Source organism: Phacochoerus africanus, chromosome 15 (assembly GCF_016906955.1).
Source record: "Phacochoerus africanus isolate WHEZ1 chromosome 15, ROS_Pafr_v1, whole genome shotgun sequence".
NCBI lineage: Eukaryota > Metazoa > Chordata > Mammalia > Artiodactyla > Suidae > Phacochoerus > Phacochoerus africanus.
The window spans coordinates 13,955,970-13,982,672 of record NC_062558.1 but is presented as its reverse complement, the minus strand read 5'-3'; the positions used below and the strand labels follow the sequence as shown (position 1 = coordinate 13,982,672).

General features: G+C 49.8%; 1 protein-coding gene across 1 annotated transcript; it reads right to left on the bottom strand.

The window, feature by feature from the left end:
• Positions 1–153: 153 nt before the first annotated feature.
• C15H8orf74 (chromosome 15 C8orf74 homolog) lies at positions 154–24,861 on the bottom strand. Its single transcript, XM_047760899.1, has 4 exons — positions 24,803–24,861; positions 22,908–23,100; positions 922–1,325; positions 154–524 (listed from the first exon to the last, which is right to left on the bottom strand). The coding sequence occupies exons 1-4, from the start codon at positions 24,848–24,850 to the stop codon at positions 285–287; spliced, it is 885 nt and encodes a 294-aa protein (XP_047616855.1). The 5' UTR covers positions 24,851–24,861; the 3' UTR covers positions 154–284.
• Between the last annotated feature and the right edge of the window lie 1,842 nt (positions 24,862–26,703).

Here is a 26,703-nt window from a genome sequence, read left to right as displayed (position 1 = left end):
TCTGCTGACACCCTCTGGGGGCCATTCTGTCATCCTAGTCCAGGCTCAGGCTTAGTCAATAGTGATGTTTGCCTGGGCTTACAGAATGGCCATTTGGAATGGATTTTCAGATAGTGAAAGATGGTTTCTAGAAAGGAGACAGAGAAAATATGATGAGTGCTGGCTTTGTTTCTTTTAATCACTAGAAATTTCTGATGTACTGGGCACGGAGCACAGAGCATAATCCTTTTGTAATGGTTTATGGCTCTTCCTCAGAGTCTTCAGACAGTAGACTCCAGGGGCTTCTACTTCTTCTTGGCTTTTTCTTTCTTCCCTTTGTTTGCTTTGGATGACTTAAGAGCTTCATTTTGGCCTGGCTGGCTAGTGATGGGGAGCAGGGAGGGGACGGGAGCATTGAGGGTGAGAGTTTTCTTCTGAAGTCTCAGGTCCAAAATATCAAAGGTTATCTGTATCTCGTACTGCAGCAGCTCCTTCAGGCACTCGATCTGAACATGAATGGCCTCATTGATGAGATTTTCTAACTCCTGGAAGAAACGGGGGTGTGGCTGATGAATGGGGCTCTGGGGAGGGCTGGGACCATCTGCAGGTCATGTCCCACTGCCTGCTCCAAATCTCAATGCAGTTGCCTCCTTTATCGGTGCGCTGGGTCCTTCCATTTCCCCCCTCCCCCCACCCAGACCTACTCTTGGTCCGTCTCCATCCTGCTCTGTGCCCTGGCAGGCTGACTTTTAAGGGCTGCATCAACCAGCTACCTTGACCTTGGCTTTTGGCTGGGTTCAGCCAATGGGAGGCCCGGGAGGAAATCTGAGGGCTGGGAGAGATGAAGTCTTTCCCCTTCCCACCGACCCACATGACCATGGTCATGGCCATGGTCCTCCACCTGAAGCCACCCCCCCGCCCCGCTGGAGGGCACCACCTCACCTCTCTCTTCAGAGCCTGGCACCTCTGCAGGGGCAGCTTGGAGAGTGTCTCCTGCCGCAGGTGCTCTTGCTCCAGGCGCAGCTCCTCCTTAAGCAGCAGCATGTTTGTCCGCTTCTGCACCTCAGCTGCGCTGAGCTCTGCCACCTGCTGCTCTTGCTTCCAGACCTCCCTGTCCTTGCCCTCAGCCAGTGGGCGGGGCTGGGGTGGTGCACACACCTCCAGGTGCATGACGGTCAGGTTGACGTCCTGTTCCTGGCCCAGGACGTACTGGTAGAGCTTGTAGTGACGGATGAAGGTGTTGTGGAAGTAGTCGCACAGGGCCAGGAGGTGGGTGGTGTTGAACTGGCCCTGATAATCTCTGAGCTTGTTTCCCAGGATGGTCACAGCCTCAGTGATGGAGCAGCCTGTGGGCACAGAGGGGCCAGGCATTGGGTGTGAACTGGGCTGAAGCTGCACTTACAGCTGAGCATTACAGGCTCAGATCCCAGAGCCCATGCCCTACTGGCTACTCTATGTTACCACTTAGAAATTCTTGAAAGCTACAGAGTGCATCACATTACCCCTTTTACCTTGGCTCCTAGGAAGCTCAGAGCCAATTTTATGCAATAACTTACATTTATCCATTCTTTTTTCTTCTATAGTTATCCCACTCCTTACCTACATGTTGGCGTTTGACTCTAGTTTTGTTTTTGTTTTTTAATCTTTTTAGAGCCACACCTGTGACATATATATGAAAGTTCCCAGGCTAAGAGTCAAATCGGAACTGCAGCTGTCAGCCTATGCCACAGCCACAGCAACACAGGATCTGAGCCACATCTGCAACCTATACCACAGCTCATGGCCACACCAGGTCCTTAACCCACTGAGCAAGGGCAGGGATTGAACCCGAGTCCTCACAGATACTAGTCGGGTTCATTACCACTGAGCCACTACGGGAACTCCTAACTCTAGTTTTAAAGACTTAGTGCAGCTGTGCTTTGTGTTGTCTCCACTTCAAATCCTTTGGGAAGGATGTGAGGGTGTAAAAAGGGGATTTTAAGTAGAATGGACTGGGAGTTTGGGGTTAATAGATGCAAACTGTTACATTAAGAATGGATGGATAGACAACGAGGCCCTGCAGTATGGCACAGGGAACTCTATTTAATCACTTGCGACGGAACATGATGAAAAATAATATGAGAAAAAGAATACATGATATATGTATGTCTGGGTCACTTTGCTGTACAGCAGCAATTCACAGAACAATGTACATTAAGTATAATTTTAAAATTAAAAAAAAAAAGAAAAGGGACATGCCAAGCCTATGAATACAGTTTAATGAAAATAGAAAAAAAGGGGGAGGGATCTGTAATGAATGGAGGGTGAGATGATTGGAGAGACAGAGACGTTCTCCTGGAGACTTGGGTCACAGCGTTAGGCAAAGACTGTTTAGACCAGTGCTGCTCGAAGAGTAAACCATCTTCGCCCATCTCCTCCCTGTCATGCCTCCTGCTCATGACTCCATCAGAAGCTCAGGGTAGGGGTGTGGTCAGGGAGGCGGGGGCAGGACCCTCCCCAGCATAGGGTCAGGTCTTAAGACAGGGGTGGTTCAGTCAAGAGTAGGGGCTGAATGAGGTGAAAGCCCTGTGAACAGACATCAGGCAGAGAAAAGGCAGGACAAGAGACAGAGCAGACCCCTGTCCTCCACGTGGGGAGGCCACCCCTGAGGTGCGCTGTGAACTCATCCAAGTCTCTCTCATTCCCTGGTTCCGGATCACCTCTGCAGGGTGGGAGCTTGAGCACGTGGTTTGGGGGAGCCCACAGCTCGGCTACTGAAAACAGAGTCCAAGCACTGCCTTCGGGGCAGATTGCAGATCCCTGCCCTCATCTCCCTTGGTGCACCCCCCCGCCCCAGCAAGGGTCCCTGGCGCAGCCCCCTCCCCAGGCAGAGGGTTCCATGCACCTTTAAGAGGGGCTGTCTCAGACATTTGTTTTTCGGTCCCACCTCTAATTCTACATTCACTTTGGCTCCTCGCTCACTCATGGCTCTGCATGGGCACATTTACCTTAACTGCCCCCTCCCCCACCCCCACCAAGTACCAAGAAGGTAGAGGCATCGGGGTCTTAAAGAAACATTAGTGCCTGGAGCACTGTTCTGCCTTGAGCTTCCTTGGAAGGTGCTAGAAAGTGTCACTGAGGGAGGGGAGGAGGGAGGCTTCTCCATCATGCAGAAGGAAAGGTTGTTTCCCTTTCAAGGCCAGTCAGTGAGTGAGCTCAGAGGTTGGCGAGAGTGCTGGGTCTCAGGTTAGGGTAGGGGAGGCCACTGGGTCTGGAAGATGGACACAGCTCTGCCCCTTCCTACCTTTGACTCTTGGGCCTCCCTTCCCTCAAGTGTAAGATGGAAGATCGTTGTATTTACTTCATAGGATTGTTAGGGGGATCAAATGGGCTGGCACGTCCCAGTGCCTTGATCAGAGCCTGATGCAATGTAGAAACCAATACATGCTGTAGGGAAAGAAATGTTTGTTTCTGTGCTGTGAGAAAAGTCTCTCCTGGCCACATCTTTCCTTCTATCTTTCTGTCTCTCCTTTGGTCTATCCATCCATCCATCCATCCATCCACCCGTCCATCCATCCTTTATCCATCCATCTACCCATCCATTCACCATTCATCCATCCATCCATCCCTCCCCAATTAATTTGTCTAACTGTTACTGAGGTCCTATTAATTACTAGGTGCTATGCTAGGTTCTAGCAATACTATGACACATTCCTTATTAGACACATCCCTTACCCTCAAAGGAGAGATATACAAGCGGATGTTAATACATATGTAAAGAGGAGCAGAACTGAGAGTAGGGCTTCTCTTAGAGAAGATGATGCATGAGCAGCATCTCAGAGGCTGAGCCAGCAGAGATGGTGGGGAAGGCACTGCATGGATGCAGCCTAAGTGAGATCAGAGGGGCAGGAAGCTGCGTGGCACAGATAGGGAACAAGACTGAGTTTGTTGCTGTTGGCACCTGAAGGTGGAGGCAGAGAATGGCAAGCTTGGAGCAAAGAGGTGGGCGGAAGGGAGGGCCTTGAACACTGTGTTCAGAAGCCAGAGCTTTGTACTCCAGGCAGCGCAGGGCCTGCTCAGAGCTGCCGGCAGGCTGTGGACACAGTCGCGCTTGCCTGGAGCTAGAGCACAGTGACAGTTACGTGGTGGAAACTGTGGCCCTGGTGGGGCAGGAGTCCTCAATGGAGCCCTTTGCAACTCCCAGACTCTTCCTGGGGACACCTGAGGGGGGAGGTAGGGCCACCAACAGAATGTGATCGGGTGGGACATTTACTTCTGTTGTGAGCCTTGCCCTCAGAAAGCTTCCAGTCTGTGGAAAAGGAAGCAGTTGAGCAGATGATATCCCCCCTTGATTCTCAGCTCCCAGCACAGGGCTCTGTGCTCAGGAGGGATCCATAGATATCTAGTGAGTCTGACATGTGAGGGCAGTGACGAGGCTGTCCACTTAACCATTCAGTAGACATTTACTAGGGACCTTCCTTCCATGTGTCAAGAACTCATCAGGTCCCAGGGAGGCAGTGAAGGGGCGGGGGCGGGCGGGGGACACACAGAGGTAGTATAACTCTTCTCAGGGTAACATAGAGCTGGATGGGCACAGAGCAGGAAAAGGTGACTTTCTTGGGGCAGTCAGGGAGCAGTTCCCCAAGGAGGTGATTAAGGAGCTGTGATGGGCAGTGTCGGAGGAGTTATTGGACAGAAAGAGGTGGAAAAGAACGAAGCAGGCAGGGGATACAGCATGGACAAAGGTCGTGTGGTTGGGGGGAAGTGTGGCCCATTTGAGGATTTGAAAGCCTGGGGTTGGGGGTTGGGGGGTTGCCAGGCAAGAGAGTGCCCCGTGGGACCTCCTGATTCTAGATGAGGCTGGGGGCGGGCAGGGGTCCAGTGGTGCAGAGCCTCAGGCCCTCATGGGAGGAATTTGGTCTTAGCCTGAAGAGTGTTGCTAAAATAATGTCCGTAGGAGTTCCCTTGTGGCCTAGCAGTTAAGGATCCAGTGTTGTCACTGTTGGGGCTCAGGTCACAGACTGCTGTGGCTTGGGATTGAACCCTGGCCCTGGAACTTCTGCATGCTGCAGGTGTGGCCGAAAGGAAAAATGAAAATGTAAAATGATGTTCCTTTCTCGACATGAGTCAGAAAACCCTGTCCCTCCCTCACTCTGAGAAAGTCGTTCTGGGGCCCACTCACCCCTTCTCTGACTTGGTTCCTCCTCTTCCCCCTCCCTCTGCACCTGACACTGGCCTCTTACTATTTCTCCACCTTGCCCCTCACACCCTTGCGCCAGCCCTGGACCTGTTTGCCCTCATGCCCAGAAGTGCTACTTTCTCACAGGGGCCTCCCAGAGCCCCTCAGCCCACACCCCCATCAACTGGTTACTCCGCCATAGTAAGCAACAATAGAATGTCACATTTACTGAAAATAATTTTTAAGAAATTAATTTTGTCCATTGTTTTGCCAGAAAAAACTGACAGTTTAGAATCACATTTAAGATTTGATTGCATTACTCTTATCATTATGTATTTGGTTTTTTGTGGGTTTTTTTTTTTAGGGCCACACCCATGGCATATGGAGGTTCCCAGGCTAGGGGTCCAATCGGAGCTGTAGCTGATGGCCTATGCCACAGCCCCAGCTACACCAGATCTGAGCCACATCTGCAACCTGCACCACAGCTCACAGCAACGCCAGGTCTTAACCAAAAGAGCAAGGCGGGATTGAACACGTGTCCTCATGGATGCTAGTTGGGTTCGCTAACCACTGTGCCACATGGGAACTCCATCTTATCATTATATATTTGTATAAAATTGCTTCTTTGCTTGTGTAATCTGACAATTACAGTTTACCTAAGTAAATGAGTCACATTAAAAGTTACTCAGAAGATATACTTACGTTCAATGATGATTGCTTTTCAATTTTTAACTTTAAAATGTTATTTAATCATCTTTAATCTTGCATCAAATACAAAGAGTAAGCTTTAGATGTTTAAAGCAGATATACATACAGGATGTAATCAGACATACAGAATATCCACGATGTTAAAATTTGATAGGGGTGAGCAACCGGGGAAAATGATCTAAAGTGGCTTCTCAAAAGGAGCCGGCAATCCCACTTCCAGGGGTACACCAAAAGAAATGAAATCAGGATCTTAAAGAGACTGTGTTCATTGCAGCATTATTTAAATTAGCCACAATGTGGAAATAGCCTAAGTGTCTGGCGACAGATGAATGGTTACACACACACACACACACACACACACACACACACACACACACAGGAATATCATTCAGCCTTTTAAAAAAAGAAAGACATTTTATCATTTGCAGTAACATGTATGGACCTGGAGGACATTATGCTAATTGAAATAAGCAGGACACAGAAAGACAAATACTGTGTCATTCCACTCATATGTAGATTCAAAGAAAGTGGAATCCATAGAAGTAGAGAGCAGACTAGTGGTTGCCAAGGGCCAGAGTGGCGGGGGAGACCCTGGACCTGATGCTCAAGGGGTCCAGAGTTCAGTCTTTCAGGACAAGTAAGTTCTGGAGAACAGCTACAGGGTACATGCCCACAGCTAACGACACTGTTTTGTACTTTGGGAACAACTAGATCTCAAATGTCCTCATAACAAACAAAAGTGGTGACTCTCTTAGGTGATGGGTGTGGGCGTCATTTCACCAGGCAGATGTACATCAAGACGTCATGTGATCCACCCTCAGTATTTATTTCTCAATTATTGACAAATAGATACCTTTTTTTTTTTTTGGTCTTTTTAGGGCTGTACCTTCGGCATAGGGAGGTCCCCAGGCTAGGAGTCGAATCAGATCTGTAGCTGCCGGCCTACACCACAGCCACAGCAACGCCAGATCCGAGCTACATCTGTGACCTACACCACAGCTCATGGCAATGCTGGATCCTTAACCCACTGAGCGAGACCAGGGATCAAACCCGCATCCTCATGGATACTAGTTAAGCTTGTTATCGTTGAGCCACGACAGGAACGCCTATTCTTTTTTTTATGGCACTGTACACGACAGAATTACATAACAAGAATTGAGGACTGCTTTGAAAGCAACATGAGAGCAAGTGTCCTGGACAAAACCAGGCACCAGGAGGGGAGGTGCTTGCCGGGGAAAGGTGCCCTGACCCAGGCTGCTGGGGGCTAGAGCCAAGGGAGGCTTTCTGCAGGGAGAGTCTGGAGCCCAGTGTGGGAGAGGAGGAGGAGTTTGGCAGGACATAGTAGGAAAAGGCACTCCTGGTGGAGGGACAGCAGGGCCAGAGGCCAGAGGCAAGTGGAGTAAGGTTGTGAGTGTGTGCAGGGGCCCATACCTGGTTCCGAGTTTCTGGGAAGCAACGCTGAGGTCTGGAGGCCTAGGCTGGAGGACAGAGGGCCTGAAGTCTTTACTCTGCAAAGGGCAGCTTGTATGTGCCATGTAAAGGACTGGATCTCATCACAGAGGAAATTGGAATTCATGGAATGCGAGGACATCCAAGGAAGGGGCTTCAGGAGTGATGGGGACCCTGCAAGTGCATCTAATTTTTTTTTTTTTTTTGCTTTTTAGGGCCACACCCTTGGCATTTGGAAGTTCCCAGGATAGGGGTCAAATCAGAGCTGCAGCTGCCAGCCTACACCACAGCCATAGCAACACCTGATCCTTAAGCTACAGAGTAGGGCCAGGGATCCAACTCATATCCTCATGGATATAGGTCAGATTCGTTACCGCTGAGCCATAAGTAAAACTCCTGCATTTAGAATTGTGCATGCACATTTTTTTTTTTCTGGGAAGAGTGCATATAGAGAGAATCATCAGATTCCTAAAGGAAAGGTTAAGAAGCATGGCTAGGGGCTACAGACCACTCAGAGGTGTGAAGCAGAGAAGTGAATGGTCAGGCAGGCATTTCCATAGGGTGATGCATAGAGGGGGACAGAGATGGCCAGGGAAGGAGTCCCAGAGGGTGGGGCACAGTGTAAGGTCAGCGGCTTCTGATCATCAAATCTGGACTTTTGGCCCCTGTGGAGGCACCAGTGTGTGAACTCAGGGAGGTGATTCATGGAGACTTCTCTGAGCTCTGTGAGGCTGAACTTGCCAGGTGCTCTGCTCCTCCTCCAGCCTGGCCTGGCAGCGCGTGGGGCTGGGGTCACCTGCACCCTGCAGATCTTTGCCGATTGGCCCCGGGCCACCATGCCCAGGTTTGAATGAAGAATCCCAAGGGCCCTCATCTAAGGTGCACAGGTGCTCCAGCTGCCTGTCACACTGGTGATGTCCTCCCACAAATTCGGCCATGGCATCAGCCATGAAACACAAGTGTGGGCCTTGTCCCGGGTCCACAGGGAAGGACCCCTGGGCTGAATTCCAGCTTTCAGTCCCATTACACTCTGGAACCTGTTCTGGTTTTCAGCAAAGATTGTCCTAAGTTGGCTCGCAAGACACATTCACTTGGCCCCTCGATCGCTTTCCATTTGTCGTGGGTTGAGAAGTCCCTGATGAGTCAGAAAGCCAAGGATTAAGCCTCTGGCTGCCAGGCGCACAGATCTGTCCCTGCAAGTTGCACCTCAATAACAGGGAGTGGCCTTCATTTGCATTGGCTCCTGGGAACTTCCTGAAGATGGTCCCCAAGGGCCTGGAGGGCAGCACCTGCGAGAAGGGCACAGGAGAGGAGGAGAGTGGCGGGGGTGGGGGGTGGGGAGCGTGGGTGGGATGACAGCGCCAGAGGCTCCCAAATCAGGGCAAAAAGGCATTGGGCCTGGACCCAGCGCCCTGGGCTCCCTCCCCCGATCCTCACGCGCGCGGGGTCTGGGGCTGTCCAAGAGACGGCAGGTCCTGATGGGGTGGGGAGAGGTGAAGACGGGCTGCTCCTTCTGGGTGGGCATGAGGGGGAGGACCTAGGTGCCACTGGCGCCCCCTGACAAACCGGTTTGGTGGCCCCCCGCCTTGGCTGAGAGGGGAGGAACCATGTCCTGCTGCAGCCTGGCCCCGCTTGGCTCACCCTCTCTGACACACAGTGCCTGCCTATAGGGCAGCCCGGATGGTGGGAAGCAGAGCAAAGACAGACCCGCCACTCCACTCCCATCCTGGGCCCTGAACGCTGCCTCCTGACCACTTTTCTGCTCTTGAAAAGGTTCTGCCAAACTCATCCAGTGCCAGCGACAGCCCAGAAGATGTGGTATGTTTTCTTTGGGGCTGAGAGGACTCTGGCTCAGGCAGATCCTGCTGTGGCCCACATGCCCTGGGTCACCTCAGACTCCGCCCCATTCCTCCCAGCAAAGTGAGCAGGTGGAGCCACCATCCCCACTTTACCTGTGAGAAAAACCGAGGCTCAAAGAGGTCAAGGGATTTGCTGCGGGGTACACAGCTGGTGAGTGGCAGAGCCAGAAGTTCACCCCCAGTGCCTGTCCTGGGCAGGGCCCTGGCAGCATCCAGATCCAGGCGGCTTGGGCTGTCTTCGACCCTGGGATCGGATGCTGGAAGGAACCCTCAACCCTGTCAATCACTGTTTTCCAAAGTTGTTCTCCAGAAAATGTTACACAGAAGTGAATGACCTTGAACACATGCTGGATCCAGGGAAACTAAACAACAGTCCTTGCCACATTAGTACGTTCAGCAAAACATGCCAATAGGCTCCGCAAGTGGCCAAAAAGGACTGAGCCTGGGCAGTGTTTCTCAGGTTTGTTTGAGACAAATATAGGCAGACCTTGGAGATACAGTGGGTTCAGTCCCAGGTCACCGCAATAAAGCAAATATCACAATAAAGTGAGTCGCCCAGGAATTTTTAATTTCCCAGCAGATATGCAAGTTATATTTACACTATGTTGTAGTCTATTAAGTGTGCAATAGCAATAAGTCTAAAAAGCAGTGTGAATACCTTAATTTTAAAATGTCTTATTGCTAAAAGAAATGCTAACCATCATCTGAGCCTTCTTTTTGCTGACGGAGGGTCTGGCCTGAGCATCGCTGTGGCCACAGTACCAAGGATCTGACAGATAGTTGTGCATCTTGCCAGCCACGTGCTCTGTTCTCAGCCACTGTTTACAGTTGTGCAGAGGCTACCAGTGATCCTAGGGCAGCCCCTGGCCTGAAGATAGCCTTGACTATCTGGGGCCATTCCTCCAGGCTTGTGTAGTTGTGCCAAGTAAGAGCATTGGGAATTCAGAGTGATGCGGGCTCATAGCTTGCTTCTGCTTTTTTTTTTTTTTAAATTGCAGGGCAGTGTTGTGTTAACTTCTGCTCCTTAATTCCTTGCACAAGTTATTTTGCCTCTTTGGATATCAGTGTTCTTCTCTGTAAATTGGAGGCAACAAAAATGTCTACCTTATAGGTTGACATGCGGGTATGCGTGACAGTGCCGGATGCACAGTGGCACTCAATAAATCATGTGGTTGTCATTGTCCTTGTGGAGGCTCTACTGGCATTGCAACTTCCTGGGGGGCTCTTCTGGGGGTAAACCTGGCTTTCCAGGGGACCCTGCATTCTCCTAGGGCAATGCATTCTAGAGGCTGGTGTTCCTCAATCCCCTTTCTCCTAGGTCCTTAGCTGGCGGCTCTCTCTACTTTGCTGGGGGTGGGGTAGGAGGTGCCAATGTGCTTTCTCTCCTGACCACCCTGGCTGCTGAGGGCAAAAGATGGCTGGGAGTTGGCTGTCCCCAGTTATGGGGGTGCAGATGGCAGGGAGAGAGGCAACCCTCTGGTCAGACCATTTACTGAATGACCCAGTAGTTCATAGCTCTCCCCAACAGCTCTGGGGCTTTCTCTTCTCTCCCCTCCATTGTGAGCTCTTCCATGGCAGGAACCTGCTAGAATGGACCAGGTCTCCCAATTCCAAAGGATCTTCCAGAAAGCTCCAGACATGTAGTTGTTGCCCAGTGCTGAGCTCTTGGTAAATAATAACACAATCAACCTACACTGGTGTGCTACTTTATAGTTTTAAAGTATTTTAATTATCCACCATTTATTTAATTGGTCACAATCAACCTCTGATAAAGGCAATTCTGCCATTTAACAGATAAGGAAACTGAGGTTTAGTGGACCTATGCAAAATCAGGATTCCAAAGTCAGATTCTTCAATTCCAGATCCTGAAATTTTTTGTTTGTTTGTTTTTCTGTCTTGCTTTTTTGTTTTGGGGGGGCTGCACCCGCAGCATATGGACGTTCCCAGGCTAGGGGTCGAATCAGAACTGTAGCTGCCGGCCTATGCCACAGCCACAGCAACGCCAGATCCAAGCCACATCTGTGACCTACACCACAGCTCATGTCAACACTGGATCCTTAACCCATTGAGTGAGGCCAGAGATTGAACCCACAACCTCATGGTTCCTAGTAGGATTTGTTTCTGCTGCACCACAACGGGAACTCCCTGAAGTATTTTTGAGAAGTGAATGGAAGATACGGAATACACAGAACTACAATACTTCCACTGGGGCTTTTAAACTTTATTCATATTGTGGTAAAACATACATAACATAAAATTTGCCATTTTAACCATTTTTAACAGTTCAATGGCATTAAATACATTCCTATTGTCACACAACCATCACCACCATTCATCTCCAGGCCTTTTTTCACCTTGCAAAACTGAGACTCTGTACCCATGTAAAACTCTCCATTTCTCCCTTTCTCCCAGCCCCTGGCAACTCCCATTCTACTTTCTGTCTCTATGAATTTGACCTTCTTGAGTACGTCATATAAGTGGAATCATACAGTATTTGTCTTTTTGTGACTGGCTTCTTTCTTCAGCAGAATGTCCTCAAGGTTTTTCTGTGTTGTAGCCTGTGTCAGAGTTTTCTTCCTTTTTAAGGCTGAATAATATTCCATTGTATGGCTAGACCATATTTTATTTATCCATCCATCTGTGGATGGGCTCCTTCCATATTTTGGCTCTTGTGAATAATTCTGCTATAAACATGGGTGTAAAAATACCTGTTAGAGTCCCTGCTTTCACTACTTTGAGGCATATATCTAGAAGTGGATTTGCTGGATCATGTGGTAATTCTATGTTTAATTTTTTTTTTTTTGAGTGAGTACCCTACTGTCTTCCCATTCACTAGGTTTTTTTGTGTGTTTAAGGTAAACCTATAACCACATTAAAGGAAAAAAAAAATCTACCCACACATAAAGATTTAGAAAGATGGTGTTGTTGTTTTAGAGATTTCTTCCCAGTTCGCTTTCCTGGGACTCAAAGGGCAAATATGGGGCCAGGTATTTTAAAGACTGTCATGGGCTTTTGCCTAAGCTCTCCTCTTAGCCCACAGCGGTTGCCCTGCCTTGTCTGTTTAGCCAATGTACCCCCCTTACTGTCCTTCACCCCCAATTCTTCAAGAAGGTGGCTAATGCTAAAAAGCTTTGGCAGAAAGGACAGACTCTGGGGCCAGATGGTCACAAGGTTAAAGCTGATTTTGCTCTTTACTGTGTGATGATTTACAAGTTACCTAACCTCTCTGAACCTCAGTTACATCATCATGAAATGAGGCTAATAGTACCCACCCAACTAAGCTGGCTGTGAACATTAAAAGGGATGATCCATGTGGGGAGCTTACGCAGCATGGCTGCTGAGTGGGTGTTGACTCTTCTCCACCCCCTGGCACAGTGCCCTGACAATGCTTGCTGGAGAATGGCTGAGTGAGTGGTACAGGATTAAATGATTTGGGGAGGGTTCAGAGGTCAGAACAGGAGCCATGAGGCAGGAGGCTCAAAGAGACAGATTTTGGTTCAGCCATGGGAAGAACTTTCTAGAAGCAAGAGCTTTGTCAATTGGGGCACGAGGAGGCCATTAGTGAGGAGAGAATTCCTGAATAGGCTGTGTGTGGTGGTGGTGGGAGCAGAGTTTGGAGTAGGTGGCCTCTTGGGTCCCTTTCGACTCTAGGAAGCAATGGTGATTTCTGCAGAGCTGAGAGGCCCTGTAGCCATATCTAGGGCCCTTTGGAGGCGTCCGTTCAAGTGTGTGAGGGGCCTCTGGCTTGGGACTGTCATTATCCCCAAGATGAAAATGACCACGTAATCCCACTGTCTCGGGAACAGGGCACTGAACTGAGACTAAAGTCTGGCGACCTCATACCCATCCCTTGTCCCCTCGGATGTTGGAGGACACGGGGACCAACCAACATGTCTAGCCGACTGAAGAAGGACGTCAGACGTTAGATGGCAGGGGGTCATCACTCCAAAGGGCCAGAGGTCTGGTCTTGAGGGCAGCAGGACCATCCACTCCCGGTAAAAGCGGCACATTGCAGGCCAGAACACGTTAGCCAGCGGGCAGAGCCCACCCTCTGGGCTGGGCCTGTACCACCTACCACATCGGAGCTGTCCTGCTGGGGGCCAGGATCCCAGGCTTGTGCTGTGAATAATTCCAGGTGACCCAGTTGGGAACCCAGGCCCCAGGGGTGCCACCTGGCTTTCCAGGTGCTCAGGCCCCTGCTTGGCAGTAACTATGTTGTACTCAGTGCCAGGCTGTGGGCTCCTCTGGTCCTCATGTGCCCCACCCGGGTAAGATCCCTTAGGTCAAGATGGAAGGTTGATTGATGGGGCAGGGGCGGGCTCTGCCATCACACAGGCCTTGGTTCAAATCCCAACTCCACTTACCGGAGGTTCGACCTGGAAGAAATTACTTATGCCCTCTGGGGTTCAATGCCTTCATCTTTAGGATCACACCTATCACACCAGGTCATAGCGAGGCGTACAGATGGTATGTGTGAAAAACACCAGGCTCTCTGTTCCTCCCTCTGCAGCAGGCATGGCTCATGGAGAAGGTCTGGGAAGGTTCCTATGGCCCAGTTCTGATTTCTGGCCAACTGACTGGCTTTGCCTCACCTGGTGGGCTGTGAGGTCACCCGGTATCTTGGGCTGAATTAATCCAGTGTCTCTCTTAATTCCTATGTTGAAATCCTAACGGCCAGTGCCTCAGAATGTGACTGAACTTGGAGACTGGGTCTTTACAGATGTAACTAAGGTTACCTGAGGTCATGTGGGTGGCCCTAATCCGAAATGACTGACGTCCTTATAAGAAGAGATTAGGACATTGACACACAGAGGAAAGGCTGTGGCAGGTGCATAACGAGGCAATGGCCGTCTGCAAGCCAAGGAGAGAGGTCCCAGAAGACACCAACCTTGCTCACATCTTGATCTTGGAACTTCAGCCTCCAGAACTGTGAGAAAATACATTTCTGCAGTTGAAACTGCCAGGTCTGGGGTACTTTGTTAGAGCAGCTGCACAAACGAATATACTCGGGGAGCGATCTCTGGAATGACAGTTGCCCCCTTTCCCCAAGAGATGCTCTCCTAAGATCTCATTCAATGGCCTCTGTGGAAACTTCCACTCTCCAGCAAAGGCCCTTCTTGTAGGTTGAGTCTGAGGGGTTTGGTGTTCGCGCTGCCAGGAGAAAGCTGAGAAGCTACTTTTCAGGAAGACGGAAGGGCGCTTGCTCTCTCTGGAGAGGTCTTGAGCTACTGGAGACTCCCCCTTGGGGGCAGATGCTCAGGGGCTGGCTGGAAGGACCCCGGGCACAGCTATGAGAGTGCTGAGGAGGGGAAGTTCATGCAGGGAGCTTGGGGGAGCCATCACCCCCATCAGCTCCAGGCTGTCGGGGCAGGTAGGTGGCTGCCTTCCATCCTACAGCTGCCTGGATGATATTTCCTGGAGAATTGGGAGTGGCCGTGGGTGGAACCAAAGATACCAGTGCTGTGACGCACTTCACCGGACATTCCCTGGGTTGCCTCATGCCTCCACCAACTGGTCATCAAAGCCTACTTCCTCCCAGCCCCAGGATTTGGGGGCCAGGCCAGCAGGAAAGGGCTTCTTCCTCATCCAGATGTCCAGGTGGAGCCCACCAGATGTTGATGATGACAAGAAGCAGAAGCTGCAAAGTGGCTGATATGATGATTGGGACATAAGGCTTCATGGACTGGCAGGTGGTCGGGATCAAAGGCGAACATCTGTGCTGGCTCAAGTTCTCCAACACATAGCTTCCTGCTGGGTGAAGGCTGATTTGGGGAGAGGCTGCACCCCGACCCCTATCCGCTGCTGGGCACCATGAAACTTGGAAGCTCCTCCCACATCCCCAAATGCCCCAGCATCTCTCTCCTCTCCTCTCCTGGCACCTAGATGGCATATGCAAAACTTGCTGCTTCCCGGGATTTCCTCCCACCTGGAGCTGGCATGGAGCTTCTGTCCCAAGACTGGTACTTCACCCTCTACCTCAAGGACATGGCAGGATGGGATCTGCCTGGGGCTTCCTGGAGGCTGGCAGTGGAGATGCTGATAAAAGAACACTTTCTTCTGCCCGGAGCTGAGACCAGAATGTCCCAGGGAGCCATTTGCCAGGGTGGAATTAGGTTCTGCTTTTGAATAAAGGGCCACCCTTTCCCTCCTGGTTCTGAGGTCCGATTGGGCCAGGAGATAAGCTGAGCTGGCAGTGGTCCTGGCAGAGCTCTAAATCATTGTTGTGCAAACCTGACCCTCCTTAAAGCTTGCCTGCCAACTTTGTTATCTAGCATGCAAACACAACTCAACCATCACTAGCCTCAGATTAAGCCCCCCAAACACCGCAAACCCCCTAAACCATCCCCAAAGATGATACCTTCCAAGAAGAGTGACAGCCCAGTGTGGACTTTAGCTGAAACAGAAGCTTAAAGCTGAGCTGGTGGTCCAGGAGGACCTCTAGCTGTCTGAATCCCCCATCCCATGCACGACCTATGACAGGTGTGACAGGTGCCCGGGGAAATTGGGTGTTGAGAACACAAGATGAAAGGGACTAGAGCTCATTTGGGATCTGACCTCCCCACCCCTTACGGCCTGGGTCCCCTAATGAGGGGAGCGAGGAGACATCTTTGCCTCCTGTGGGTGGGCAGCAGGGCATCCCCATGTGTGTGCCCAAGGGCAAGGCAGCTGCTCGGGGGCCTGGCTAGATGTTGCCTGGACCCACTTTCTGCCAGCCCAGGGCTTGAACCCATCTGCAGTCCTGCCTGCAGGGGGTGGGTAGAGACAAGAGACAGCTCAGATAGTGAGCCCCCGGGGGCAGCAAGCAGCAACCTCTGGTCCTGGACCACCAGCCTCTGCTGTGTGACTGCCTCACCACCGTGATTTGTGAGCGCTAACCTTTGTGGAGCACTTCCTAGGTGCCTGTCCCTCTGTTCTATTCTGTAGCCCTGTCTCTTTCTTTTCTCCGACTGCCCTATGAGTTGGAACTATTATGGTCTTCATTTTAGAGATAAAGAACTTAAGGCACAGAGAGGCAAAGTAATGTTTTCAAGGTTACACAGCAAATGTTAGAGGCGGACTTGAACCCAGATCTTCTGATTGTGCCTAATCGCTCCGCTGGGTTGCCTTTAACAGGGCCCAGCCTGGTTACTGATGCAGCATGAGGAGGCGCCGCTGAGGACTGATGAGCTTGTTCATGCGCTTTGAGTGTCCCTGTGGTGGGTTTCTAGGAGGCAGTGCGGACACGGCTCCATGAGGTGGAGTCTGGGCCAAACTGGCCATCTTCTGGAGCAGCAGGTGTCATCCCAATGCCACCGGGACACGGATGGGGTATGTGGGCCCCAGCTCAGGAGGCTGGGTTCTATGCAGCTGTCCATCTATGGGGGTCCCTGTGCACCCCACTGTCCGTTCCTCCAAGGCCAGAGCCAGCCAGAGTCAGCACTCACACATTTCTTGCACCTCCACTTTGAGGATGAATCTGCAGTTCAATCCACCTCCAGAACCCTCACTCCCAGACCATTATTCGACCCCACTTCCTGGGATGCATCTGAGGAGAAGGGACCTCGGGGAATGGTTTTCCTTGCTCTTGAGAAGGAGCTCATGTGACTCCTATATGTTTGGCAGTTGGTGAGAAGCAGGGTCTGCCAGAAGTGTGCCAGACCACACCTATCAGGCCATCTCTGAATCACGTCACCCATCTCACGTCTCCGCGTCTTTGTCCCTGTGGTTCCTCCTGAAAATAATAGCCTGCCCTCCACTGACTGCTGATCAGGCACTAAGTGCCATGCTGTGGGTTTTATCTTCATAACCTCATTTAATCCTGAAAACAATCCTAGCAAATGAGTGCTCTCATTTTTCCCTTTCTCTAGATGTACGATCAGAGCCGCAGAGGCAGTGTGTCTGCCCGGGACCACAGTCTTGAAGGATTTGAGTCTTCTCTTACAGCTCCGAGCCTCCAGATGGAGTCTATCTTCAGCAAGTTGAATTTCAGGAATTGGGAGCCCACCTAAGAGTTTGTCCCTCCTTGATGTTTGCATCACCCACGTTTCACAAATTTGGAGATGATTTAAAAGCAAGAGGAAGATCTTGTTAAGTTGGATGCCCCAGGATCAAGATTTAAAAGATGCCAGAAGGGAAAAAAAGATGGGCCGACATTGACCAGATGGTATCAGTGGAGATGGTTTTAAAGTCCTGCATGGACATTCAATATCCACCACCTGTAAGCACAGGATGGGGAAAAGTGGTTGGGGATGGCACACTGCTTCCCCAGTATGAATCAGGGCAAGATGATGCTGATAAAGTAAGTGTACCCACAGGCTACATAAACAGGAGCATCATCGTCAGGCCAAGGGAGGTGATAACATCCCTGATCACTTCATCAATCAAATCACAAGTTGTATTGTGTTTGGATCTGGATGCCATATTTTAAGAGAAACACAAGTGTGCCCAGGGCAGGGCAGCAAGAAAGGGGGCAGAGGTGGTGGAGAGGTCTATGGAAATGATGCCATGTTAGGAATGATAAAAAAACACAGGGGATGACAGTCTACATGTGAAGACATAAAGATCATATGAAGTCCACTCAAAATTTGCACGGCTAGTGCACTCCTTCTAGAAGACAAACTTTGGGCATGTGAGCAGAAGGTGCTGAAGGCATGTGTAGCTAGATATAAGCTAGATATAAGGAAGGCCTTCCTAATAATGAGAGTGGTTGTACAAAGGAATGAATTGCCTTGAAGGAGGGAGTTCCCTGTTGCTGGGATGGTGCCAGCGAAGGCTGGAAAAACCTTGCTGGCTGGTTGAGGGGGGTCTCTGCAGTAGAGAGAATGAAGTTTTCTGATCACCAGTTCTCCTAGAAACTCCAAGGTTTTAGAAGTCTACGAGATGTAGATAGGCTGTGTTGCCAAGGTATGAGATAACCAGAAATACTGAAAGCACCAGCGTGATCTAATCTCCTTGGGTTGAAGCTGGGTTTGCATCACCATCGGCTATTTTTCAAGGGCTCAGCCTATGGAAGGCTCTGATGGAAACTTGAAAGAGCCCGCGTTCCCACCTGCTTGGGGCTGACATTCTTCTCCCCCTCTTTAAGTGTGTGTTCTGGCCACAAGCCACTGCAGAGCTCAAATGACAAGGCTAAACTCTGGTACCCATATGTTGCTGTGATCAGAGGGGACTGGGACCAGAGGGATGCCAGGAAGGCCCCCAGGGGTGGGATGAAAGTTCCCAAGGATCTCTGATGCCAGCCCATGAGCAATGCTAGGGACCACAGGGTGGGAACTCTGGCCCAGAGGAGAGATGTAGAAGGGGACCCAGGCAGCTCAAGAAATAAAAAAAGGCTGATGCAAGTGCACATAAGATGTGTGAAAGGGACACTGAATGCCTTGAAGCAAAGTAGTGATGGGATTTTATTTGTGTCTGGAAAAAAAATCCAGGTCCAGTTTGGTGAACAGTGCAGAAATACAAGATGGGAAAGCAGTTGACTGGTTGAGCGATGGAGGTAGGTTAGAAAGGGTGGTGGACAAGGAGGTGGTGAAAAGGGGTAAGATTGGGAGTTGAGGTGCTGCGAATAGGAAAGGTGTGGAAGCTCTGGGTGCCTCAGGAATGTGGACCGCGGGCAGTGGGGGACAAGGCAGGGTGAGTCCTGTTTGCTTGGCAGCTGATTACAATCTTGTTCAGAAGGCCAGTGGAGGACCTCAAATTACATATTACCAAACATTTTATACTTAAAAAATTTCAAAATAAATACAGAGAAGTTTCCCCAAAAGCACATAAGCAAGTGTGGTATTAACAAAACAACAGACAAAGAGACTGATGGAGCAGAATAGAGGACCCAGAAATAGACCCACAAATATAGATGATTGATCATTGACAAAGGAGCAAAGGCACTACAATGGGGTAAAGATATCTCTTCAATAAATGGTGCTGGCACAACTGGACATCCACATGCAAGAAACAACAAAAAACGTCTTGACACAGACCTTACACCCTTCACGGTAAATGGATCCCAGAGCTCAATGTAAAATATAAAAACCATTAAACTTCTAGAAGACAATATAAGAGAAAATCTAGATGACCTTGGTTTTGGCAGTGACTTTTTTTTTTTTTTGTCTTTTTGCCTTTTCTAGGGCCGCTCCCGCGGCATATGGAGGTTCCCAGGCTAGGGGTCGAATCGGAGCTGTAGCTGCCAGCCTACACCACAGCCATAGCAATGCCAGATCCAAGCCGTGTCTGCGACCTACACCACAGCTCACGGCAATGCCGGATCCTTAACCCACTGAGTGAGGCCAAGGATCGAACCCACAACCTCATGGTTCCTAGTTGGATTCGTTAACTACTGAGCCATGATGGGAACTCCTGGCAGTGACTTTTTATATACTACACCTAAAGCATGATATAGGAAAGAAGAACTGATAATCTGGACTTTACTAAAATTAAGAAGTTCTACTCTCCAAACGACAATGTCAAGAGAATGAGAGGATGAACCAGAGACTGGGAGAAAATATTTGCAAAAACACATCTAATCCAGGGCCATTATCCAAAATATACACAGCTCTTTAAAATTCAACAATAAGAAAACTTGGGAGTTTCTGTCGTGGCACATCGGAAATGAATCTGACTAGGGACCATGAGGTTGTGGGTTCGATCCCTGGCCTTGCTCAGTGGGTTAAGGATCCGATATTGCTGTGAGCTGTGGTGTAGGTCACAGACATGGCTCAGATCCCAAGTTACTGTGGCTCTGGCGTAGGCTGGCAGCTACAGCTCCGAATGGACCTCTAGCCTGGGAAATTCCATATGCCGCGGGTGCGGCCCTAAAAAGGCAAAATGATAAAAAAAAAAAAAAGAAAAAAGAAAAAAAAGAAAAAAAAAAGAAAAGAAAAAGAAAACAACTTGACAGAAAAAAGGATAAAGATCCTTTTTTTTTTTTTTTTGTCTTTTTTGGGCCACACTGGCTACATATGGAGTTTCCCAGGCTAGGGGTTGAATTGGAGCTGCAGCTGCCGGCCTATACCACGCCCACAGCAATGTGGGACCTGAGCCATGTCTGCGACCTACACCACAGCTCATGGCAATGCCAGATCCTTAACCCACTGAACAAGGCCAGGGATCAAACCTGAGTCCTCTTGGATAATAGTTGGGTACCGCTGGGCCACGATGGGAACTCCAGGATAAAGATCTTTTAAGACACTTCACCAAAGAGTACACACAGATGGAGATGGCAAATAAGCTTATGAAAAGATGTGTCACATCCTATGTTACCAGGGAAATGAAAGTTAAAACAATGAGATGCCGAAATATATGTATTGAAATGGCCCAAATTGAGAACACTGACAATAAAATACCAAATGCTGGCAAGGATGTGGAGCAACAGGAACTCTTATTCTTTGCAGGTGGGAATGCAGAATGGTGCAGCCACTTTGGAAAACAGTTTGGTGCTTTCTTACAAAACGAAAGACACTCTTACCACAGGATCCAGCAATTGTGCTCCTTGGTATTTATCTAAGGAGTTGAAAACTTATGCCCACACAAAAACCTGTGCTCACCTGCTCGCGCGCGCGCGCTCACACACACACACACACACACACACACACAGCCTGCACACAGATTTCTTTGCAGCTTTAATGCTGTAACTGCCAAAAATTGGGAGTAAGCAAGCTGTCCTTCAGTAGGTAAATGGATACATAAACTGTGATACTTCCAGACAACGGAATATTATTCAGCCCTTAAAAGAAATGAGCTATCAGGCCATGAAAAGACAAGTAGGAAACTGAAATGCAAGTTACTTGTGAAAGAATTCAATTTGAAAAGACTACATACATCCTGTATGATTCCAGCTATATGACATCTTGGAAAAGGCACAACTACAGAGAAAGATCAGTGGCTGCCAGGGATTGAGGGGGACAGAGGATGAATAGCAGGAGCACAGAGAGCTTCTAGGGTCTTGATATATCAATGGTGGACACATGCCATTATACACTAGTCAAAACCTGTAGAATGCGTGACACCAAGCATGAACTTGAATGTAAACTATGGACTTTGTGTGATAATCAAGTTCACTGATTGTAGCAGATGTACCACTCTGTGTGTGTGTCGGGGGGGGGGGGCGGTTAGTGGGGGAGGCTGTGAGTGTGCGGAGGCAGAGTTTCTGTGGGACATGCCTGCACCTTCTGCTCTATTTTGCTGTGAAATCACAACTTCTCTAAAAAATAAAGTCCATTAGGAAATAATATGCCTAAAACTCCATGAAACTCCTAGAAGAAAACAGGGTGAAAGGTCCTTGACATTGACCTTACCAATGATTTTTGGGAACATGACACCAAAAGCAAAGGCAACAAAGGCAAAAATTGACAGGTGGGACCTATCAAATTAAAAGCTTCTGCATAGCAAAGGAAATGATCAACAAAATTAAAAGGTAGCCTATAGAGTGGGAAAAATATTTGCAAACCATATATCTGACAAAGGATTAGTATCCAAAATATATCCAGAACTCCTACAACTCAATAGCAAAACCCCACATAATCCAAGTAAAAATAAAGGAAGACACACAGATGGCCAGCAGGTACATGAGAAGATGCTAAACATTATTAACCATAGGGCAATGCAAGTCAAAACCACAATGAGATCCCATTTCACACATATTAGAGTGGCTATCATCAAAAAGACAAGAGATATGAGTTCCTTCTGTGATGGAACAGGATTGGCAGCATCTGGACAGTCCCTCTGTCTTTTGGTTCTGGTGACCTGAATGGTTTGAAGGTTATAGGAAAGGGACCTTGTTCCATGGAAATTCTCTTGTGATGAGGTCAGGTTCTGAGTCTTTGCTAGAACCACCACAGAAGGAGGCTGGCTGTTTCTTTTGCATCCCACAGTATTTTTGGGGTGTCCTTTTAATGGATCACTTGATTAAGGAGGTGTCTGCCAGTCTCCCTCACTGTAAAATTATTCTTTCCCCCTTTGTGATCAGTAAGGATGTTGTGGGGAGGTTCTTAGGATGTAAATATTCCATTTCCCATCAAACATTCACTCACTGGTTTTAGTACCTATTGATGGCTCTTGGCTGAGTATTTCTAGAAAGGTGGCCATGGAGGAGCTGCTCCATGTATTTGCTTAATGAACGAATCTGCATCTCGCAGCCCAAGGGGTGGGCAGATGTGGCCACATCCCCTCGGGCTGTGGGTCACAGAGAGATGCTCCTATAACCTGACTGAGGTCTCTCAGTCCCTGGCAGCAGGCTGATGACTGTAGAGGATCCCCTGAAACACTCAGCAGAGCAAAATCTGATGCTGGGAACAATAGGCAGACTCTTGGGAGTACAATGGGAAGTCAGTGAAGGGTTCTGAGCAGAATATTGACACATATGATTTATGGTAAGCAGAAACAAAATAAAAATTCTGAATAATGGGCCCTCCTCTCTCTTTTCTAAAACAAATATTGACTTCTTTCTGAGCCTGTTCTTAACTAGTTGCTGCAGAGGTATGGGTCTAATGATGAAGTTCTTACTAAAGTGTAAATGACTGACTGAAAAGCAAACACCCTGGCTTCTATGTGAACAGCTTGGAGTGGTGCAGGAGTTTCAGCTAGGGAGATCAGGGACACGACTCAGCAAGGACATTCTGTTTGCCCCACTTTCCAGGAAGGCTGGATAGGGCCCCTGTTACATGAGCATATGAAGAAGCTAAAAGCCAAGGGAAGAAGGAAAGGGGCTCCAGGCTCCTCAGAGGGCTTCTGGGACTGTGTACCCACCCTGAGCCTCGCTGATTCCAGCCCTGGATGCCTTGTACCTTTGGTTTCCTTGAGCAGCTCTTCTGTGAACTTGACCACCTTGGCCACCTCCACCCACGGGAAGCCTTTGCCCACAGCGAAGATGATGCTTTCATAGAGCGTGTCAAGCAGGATGCTTCTGCGGGAGTCTCTGAGCTCGTCAAACTCTTCCCAGTTCAGCAGTCTCCGGAGGTGCTTCCGACCTTCCGGTTTCTGTGGAGTGTAAAGTGAGGGGTGGAGGGTGAGAATGATGAAATGGGGTGCCATTGTCCCTGAGCCACACACTGTTGGGGGCCCCACAGGGCTTTGCAGCATCCTGAAGAGTGATCAGGAATGTGGGTATGCTGGGGCAGAATTATTCTTTCATTTCTGGACAGCTTCCCTCACCTTCCTAGCACTTCTCCTTCCTCTGGGAGTTCTCCTGTGAGCCACTGCAGCAGGTGTCTACACCTTCAGCAGGCCTCAGGCCCTGAGTTTTTAATCACCTTTGCTTCCCCTCTCCCCTAAAACAAAATTTGGCTTCCCTTGGAGACTACTCCAAACTAACTGCTCCAGAGATAGTGAGCTGATCATGAAATTTAGACTAAAGTGTAAATGACTAGCTGAGAAGAGGCTTGGTGAGGCAATGCTTTAGCAGAAGAAATGCCTTTCTTGATGAAGCAAGGGGGTAGGGACTGGTCAGGGTACCATTTGTTTCCATCTCTAGGTAAGAATTCATTTTACTTGAGAGTTCACCTGACCCTTCAGATAGATTCTTATAGACCACCAATAGGTTGAGGAGAATCAACCCCCTTTAAAGGAGAGGGGGAGTTCCCATTGTGGTTCAGCAGTAAGGAACCCAACTAGTATCCGGGAGGACTCTAGTTTGATCCCTGTCCTATCTCAGTGGGTTAAGGATCTGCTGTTGCTATGGCTGTGGTGTTGGCCAGTGGCTGCAGCTCTGATTTGACCCCTAGTCTGGGAGCTTCCATATGCTGCAAGTGTGGCCCTAAAAAGAAAAAAAACAAATAAAGGAAGGGGTAGGAAAAGGTGTGGCATGAAGTAGAGATCCACTGAGCACAGGAGTGCTGCTCCCCGGGGTGAGGGGAGCCTTTGGCTGGGGGACCCTGGGATGGGGACTAATGAACACTTGGTGCCCGAGGGAGGCCTGGAGCCTTGTCTCAGCTCCCAGGACTCCTCTCCCCTCCCCTGAGGCCCCCATAGATCCCCAAGTGGGCATCTGATGGGAGAGCTGGCTGGAAGATCCAGGGAAATTGACATCCCAGGCCAGAGCAGCCTGGCCCCATGCCTGCCCATCATCTCGTGGCTGCAGGTCAGAGGCCAACCTGTGCACACAGCTGGCCTGGGTCCTTCTGTCTGTGGCCTCGGCAGAGCCTGGACACCCCTCTGTGCACGGCCCAGAGGCTGGGGCCCTATAGGCTGGGTTCACTTCACCCACAGGTGCCCACCTTGCTCATGACTTTCAGTCTCAGAAATGGTTCTGAGAAACTGACAAAATCTGCCCCCTTCTCCGCCCTAAATACACAGACTCTCTCTCTCTCTCTCACACACACACACACTCCCTGCATACACTGGCGTATAATCTCTGGGGCTCACGGGTAAGGGCGGCTCCCCTGTAACCAACCCCGGGTGCCTCCTGGACCCTCCTTGGATGCAGGTGGAACCAGTGCCTCCATGCCCATCTCCTCTGTCCCTCCTGGTGGGCTCTGCTGCATCAGGGCTGTCACTGCAGCCCTGCAAAATCTCCCCTAAGCTCCAAGGGCTGGGAAGACTGGCCCACCATCGGCCTGGAGTGCACCAGGGTGGGCCTCAGAGCTGGCAGGCTACGACAGGGGTGCTGTCTGGAACCTCTCCCACCTCACTCTGAGACCAGTCTGAACAGACTGCCCTCAAAAGAGCCACTTGTTTTCTTCACCTGACATTGGAAAACTTTTTTCACTCCCTGGGGTGTTAGGAGTGCCATAGCCCCTGCATTCAGTTGCTAGGAGGCCTGGCCAGGACTGACTCAGAGCTTCGGGATGGCTGCGCTGAGGGGGCCTGCTTTGTGAGGTCATGAAGACCCACTTACGGGTGGCTCCCCTGGCTGCTTTCTCTGGACCCTCCTCCCTGGGTCTCATCCTCCACACCTTCCCAAGGACCTGGGGCCCTTTCCTCTCTCTAGCCTCCCCCTTGCAGCCTGTTCACCCTCAGGGGTGAGCCTCTGAGGGCTTTCCTGTAAATGCACACGAGCAGGCACACACACCGATACCCCTCAGCACATCCTCATCCTTCCAGCCCAAGACCCACAGTTCTCCTTCTGCCAACACTCAGGGACTTGTCTACATGGAAATTTAACCTTCAGTGGCCATCTTCACCACCCCACTTGATCCTCATCCCTGCCCAGATCTGGCTTCCATCCATTTTTTTCCCTGGCATGGTGACTCCCTGTTTTCAGCATCCGGCTTTGCTTGGGTACGGAAAGCAGCTCAAATACCAACATGCTGAGATCCCTGGGGGTCCCACCTCTTTCTCCTGGTTAGCATCGCCTTTCTCCATCTGGGAAGCCCCAGTGCCCACTGGTGACCTGAGGAGTGATCCCACTTGCCCTGCCTTCGTGTCCATCAGCTGCAGTTCCGTGCCTGGGAGCCTCATGGAGGAAAGCCTGGGATGCTGAGGGGGTTGGTGGCTGAGGAGTCCAGTCCTGGGGCTGCCTCCATGGGTACCCGCCCACCTCTCTCAGCTCTTTGGAGTCAGGCCTGGCCGTGGGTGGCAGTGGTCCCAGCTAGGAGTGAGAGAGAGCCCTCACCCACTGCCACTCAACCACTTGGAGCCATCATCCCCCTCAGCCACGCAACTCCGCCTTCCTTCCCCTCATGGCTGCATTACCTCAAGGTCATCACTGCCCTTCCCACCTCGAGGAAGATCTTGTTTAGGGCCACTTTGCTCTGCTCCTGCGGACTTCTAGGGACGAGGGGATGGAGGGTGATCCCTTGGGTTCCTCGTGCAAACTTATCCATTCTCTCTTCAGCAATCTTCACTTACTTGTTTATTTCATGCAGGGAATAAACAAACCAAGTGCGCTCCTTGGCCACACCTTGCCCTGTGTCACCATCCCCTTCTGTTTTTGTCATCCTTGGCTGATGCTTCTGTTGAACATGAGTTTACTTCTCAGCTTCTAACAAGCTGCTCTCTCCTGAACGATCTTTGGTCTCTGCACTGTTCCTCCTCTGCCTTCTGTGAAGGCTTCCCTTCCTCTGTCCACCATGGTCCAGGGTTCAGTCCATTCTCTCCTGTCTTTCTAGGCCACGTATTCTTTTTTTTTTTATTCTAATGGTAAGAATATTTAACATGAGATCTACCCTCAGTACAGTTTTAAATGTACAATACCATTTTGTTTGCTACAGGCCCACTGCTATAAACAGCAGATCTCTAGAACTTTCTCATGCTGCCTAACTGAAAGTTTATGCATGTTGATCAGCATCTCCCTGTCCTCCTCTGCCCCTAGACCCTAGCTCCTCACAACCACCATTCTATGTGCTCATTCTATGAGTTGACTATTTTAAATATTTCAAATAGGAGTTCCCTTGTGGCACAGTGGTTTAAGGACCTGGAGTTATTACTGCAGCAGCTCGGGTTTGATCCCTGGCTTGGGAACTTCCACATGCTGTGGGTGCAGCCCACCCACCCCCTCCAAATATCTCATATAAGTGGAATCATGCAGTATTTGTCTTTCTGCGACTGGCTTATTTTGCTTAGTGTAATATCTTCAAGAGTCATTCAACATATTCTCTTTTTATTTTTTAAATTTAATTCTCCTATTGGGGTAAAATATATACA

Excerpts from the sequence above, each read along its gene's own strand:
- C15H8orf74 (XM_047760899.1), bottom strand. The coding sequence starts at position 24,850 with ATGGCACTCCTAACACCCCAGGGAGTGAAAAAAGTTTTCCAATGTCAG. Across the intron at positions 1,326-22,907 it reads GCTGCTCAAGGAAACCAAAG|GCTGCTCCATCACTGAGGCT; the intron begins GTACAAGGCATC and ends CTGTGCCCACAG. Across the intron at positions 525-921 it reads GCCAGGCTCTGAAGAGAGAG|GAGTTAGAAAATCTCATCAA; the intron begins GTGAGGTGGTGC and ends CGTTTCTTCCAG.